We start from the raw sequence: 4,603 nt of genomic DNA on the forward strand, positions 1-4,603 counted from the left end.
ATGTGATGATAATCATATTTATTAAGTGGTGTTGTTGCATCAACAACCACATAAGTCCCATAAATGCGCGCAGAATAATAGAATCCAGCCAATTAACCAGAGAAAAACATTGTTTTTCCTGCAGCCGAAACTCTTGATACACAGCTCTTATTTCATTGTGCTTGTTCTTTTCAAAAGCTGTTCACTGATAACGAAAGGAAACGAAAAGTTCTAGAGGAAACTTGCACTTGCAACTTTTTAGCTAATTCATGCAACTGCTTGCACTTTCAACGGGGCAGACATCTGTCCCTATATGCATTAGCTGTATCACGCTCTTGGCTTTGGACATAAAGACTCCAGTCTCCTAGAGACCGTCTAGATACCGTCGTTCTACATAGATCGATCCCCCTTTGCGGGGATACGCCTCCTGGCGTGAAGTAGACTACAGAAAAGCTGGTGATTATGCGAGTCCATTTGGAACAAAAGGAGGCGTGGCATTCAGTTAAGCTGACTGCACTAAGCGAGAGTCCCCGAAGAGTTGCATCGATCTACACAGACTAATGGTGTTTATGGGAATGGGGCCATAGACCCCATACAAACTTTAAAGTGCCCTTCAATACACTACACTAGTCGGGCGATGTTTACTTTCAAACAATTGACTATTGCTATAGAAGTAACACTTTTAGTTTTATTTTCATAATCGAAATTGAAATCTGCATAAAAGGCAAACAGCTCAGTGAGAAAACGCACACAAGCCTACTGGAAAGAGATGCGCGTAACAACGAACTGATACAAGCTATCAAATGGCAGCCTACAAATACATTTCTGTACACCACTGTTTTAGGATTGCGTTTGAAAAGATTGCGGCGATAACATTTCTCCTGTGTCTTTTGTGTTGTAAATCAGCATTTTCAGGATGCAAAATCAAGAACATCTCAGAAGGTTCGATTGTTCATTGTGCAAATCAACGGCTGTCAGTGTTTCCAAACTTACCAAGCAATACCATAACCGCTGATCTGCACGGCAATGTGTTACCTTTTTTGAGAAGAGAAAACTTCAAAAGACTAAGAAATGTTAAAAGCTTAACGCTTAGTAATTGCAATACTAAAGGAATAGAAGAAGGTGCGTTTGAAGGTCTCTCTCGCTTGGAAATTCTACGTCTTGGCTCTAATGGGTTGATTTTGGCTCCTACAGCACTGTTGCCATTGGTTAACGTTGTTCATCTGGACCTCTCATACAACAGTGGTATATTAGGCCCTCGGCCATGGAATGGGACGTTTAAAGGACTTCATAAACTGCAGTTTCTGTCCTTAAGGGCTACAGGCATTGAAATTTTACCGGATGATATATTTCAAACCAATCAACTTTTGTCTACGCTTCTTATTTCCCTCAATCACTTAAGGTTCATTCCTGTGGGCCTTATCAGTTTGGTAAATTTAAAAGATCTGAACTTATCCGAAAATCTTATTCAATCAGTAAATGTGAATGCTACATTCCAAACAAAGGCACCTACATTTAAACTACATCTGTTAGACAACAAACTCCGCAAGCTCGACAGAAAGGACTTGACCCCATTGAGGAATGTGAAACACCTAACAATTAATCTGCGTCGAAATCGTATTGCAAATATTGCACAAGACACATTCGTTGATTTAAAAAATATCGTTAAATTAGATGTTTCAGAAAACCCTCTTTGTCAAAATAATGCCCAGGAAACAAATGAAAGTCTGGAGGACATCAACGTCCAAAGTTGGCCTTCATGTAATGCGGCTTATAATCTATCTTTGGCGCTCCGGTCAACCAAAGTTGCTAACCTCGTCCTGGAGCACATCGGCTGGAAAACGTATCAACTAAAAGAAGATGACTTCGTAAATTTGAAAAATTCTTCTCTCAGACTTCTCAAGCTTGGTGGAAACAACTTTGGAAGAATACCAGAAGACGCATTCCAGCATGTCTCCACCTTGCATTCTTTGTTTTTGGACAATTGTGCTATAGATACCATTCCTGCAAATGCGTTTGCGCCTTTAAAGTGGCTTCGGTCATTGCATTTGGAGCGCAACAACTTAGAAACAGTCTTAGTTCAAAACGTCTTGGACTTTTGTCCTCGTCTATCCTTTATTGATGTCAGCGGAAACAAATTTAAGAACAGTCTCCCCAATGGCACTATTGAAAGATACGTGATAGCAAACCATACCAAAATTTCAACCATAAAGCTTTCGCACAATAACCTGAACCTGGTGTTTGTTTTTGAGAGTCTGACTGCACTGAGAACATTAGAATTGAATTTTATAAACGAATCCCCAAAAAACTTTAAATTTCATCAACTACAGCTGCACAATTTACCATCGTTACTTACACTTGAATTCCGAGGTAACAAAGGCTACCTGCAACAGTATCTCGACCATCATCTGGAACTTACGTCTTCGACCATATTTGAAGAAGTCCCGTCTTTGGAAAAGCTCGATTTAAGCTATAATGATTTATATCGATCGCCTTCAGATTTAGTAATGACTATGTTCAAATCTTTGACAAGTTTAAAAGAACTGTTTATGTCTAAAACGATCGACAAACTATCCCCCGGTATGTTTGCTTCGATGCCGGATTTACAATACCTTTCACTATCAAACAACAAACTTAAATTTCTCCCGCGCAATATTTTCCGAAACCTCCGGAAATTAAAAGTTTTAAACCTTGGCAACAATTTCATCGGTAGATTTCAAGAAGGTTTATTTGAAGGGCTCGATTCACTTACTACAATTGACATTTCCACTAACAAATTGATTTGTGATTGTCAGATACGACCTCTACAAAAATGGTTGGACAACCACAAGCATATCACAGTTAAAGGGAGACATGATTACTGCTTTGCCCCGGCATCCACGACCAATAAAAGAATACAGGAGTACCGCCCTTCATGGCTTGATTGTGACAATAACTTAGTTATTTTGCTTGCTTCTTCAAGTGGAAGTCTTTTTTGTGTCGTTACTATCGCTCTTGTGATCTACGTCTTACGTTGGGATATAAAGTTTGCCATCGCTGTGCGTCGTGCGCGAAGATTTCCCCGCAAACATGTCAGGAGAGGAAAAGAGTTTGATGCCTTCGTATCTTACTGTCCTCACGACATAGCTTGGGTAAAGGATGCCCTTATTGCAAAAGTCGAAGAGGATCAGTATTTCAACTTTCATTTATGTGTACATGAGCGCGATTTTCTTGCTGGGAAATTCATTGTTGAAAATATAGAAGAGAACGTTGAAAAAAGCAAGAAAATCATTTTTGTTGTCACGGAAAGTTTTCTAGCAAGCGAATATTGCGACCTAGAAGTCAATCTTGCAAAAACTAAATTATTTGAGCGCTCTATTGATTCGGTCGTATTTATTTGCTTTGATATGATCAAGAAATCAAAGATGTCAGAACCGATGAACACCATGATGCGCCATTCATGCGTTTTGTATTGGCCACAAGAAGATCGTCTGCGAGAACGTGCCATCTTCTGGAAGAAACTTAAACTCGCCTTATGGTCAAAACAAGACTTTGTTATGGACGAAACTTTACTGTAAACTGACTTTTGTCAAATTATTCATGAAAATTCCAAACTGATGGGTAGCGAGGATCAATTGGCTATACACACTTCACTTTCTGGTATCCTGGATCTGCTAGTGAAGGACTTAAGTTTTCCGGTTTTAAGCAGTTACAACATTAGGTTACTTAAGCAGAAGAAGTAGATAGAACTAGACGAACTGAACATTTCATTTTAGATAAGAGCCATTTAACGCGAGAAAGTCGCGTACATAGTTTAAATAGAATATATGGTTGAATGTCAGATACGCTAAAATATTCTTAATATTTGCATGATTCGTAAGTCACATGTAGATATTGTAAACTTTAGGTCTTCAAACCAAAGATATATATCTCTTAATCGCGTTCATGACTTTAAGATTTTGATCCTTAAACTCGTTTGCGCCAAAATACTGTATATTTGAAATGCTTATAGTATTCTTATACAGAGGGCTGACAAAAGCATTGCACCATTTTGAAGGTGAACAGCAACTGGGTTTGTTTTTTCATTTGGTATTTTATTGAAACGTAGTTGCATGTTTGTGAAGTTGGTATCTTTACTGCAGGTTTACAGACGAAAGCTTTGCCCTTACGAAACCTTTTTTGCAGGATAGCCACGTAATCTCAATATTTCAACCACCCATCTAGGCATAGACTGCTAAAAGTTCAGTTATCTTCCGGAGGCTATGTTGGCCCACATTCTAAAGATACTATCATTTAATTATATTATTATCTGGAAGTAACTTTTCTTGAACTATCTTGGCCTGCTGAAACAGGTCATTTGTGGAGTTTGCAGGACTACCAGTAGGCCTACTTTTTAAACCCATTTATTCATAATACAAACCGACATCAGGCCTTTTACAATTACCCTCTTCTGAAAGTTACTGTTACATGTACATTAGTGTATTGAAGAATTTAGGGTTTAAGTCATGCATAGCTGTTCCCGACAGTTTCTCCATTTCTCATTTGAGCTATCGCAACCGCACATAGCGCACCTGTCGCACTAAGCCACATTTAGTCACAGGCCGTGATTTCAACCGAGACCGCCACTCTCTTGTGTTTGGAGATT

The 4,603-nt window shown here is 38.9% G+C and overlaps 1 protein-coding gene across 1 annotated transcript; it reads left to right on the forward strand.

Annotated features, from left to right (window-relative positions):
- The first annotated feature begins 228 nt into the window (after positions 1–228).
- LOC106159630 (toll-like receptor 2 type-1) lies at positions 229–4,429 on the forward strand. The gene has a single exon (XM_087012518.1). The coding sequence runs from the start codon at positions 783–785 to the stop codon at positions 3,534–3,536; it is 2,754 nt and encodes a 917-aa protein (XP_086868644.1). The 5' UTR covers positions 229–782; the 3' UTR covers positions 3,537–4,429.
- The last annotated feature ends 174 nt before the right edge of the window (positions 4,430–4,603 follow it).

The sequence above is a fragment of the Lingula anatina genome, chromosome 1 (genome assembly GCF_051362555.1).
Source record: "Lingula anatina isolate TDL-2025a chromosome 1, LinAna3.0, whole genome shotgun sequence".
NCBI lineage: Eukaryota > Metazoa > Brachiopoda > Lingulata > Lingulida > Lingulidae > Lingula > Lingula anatina.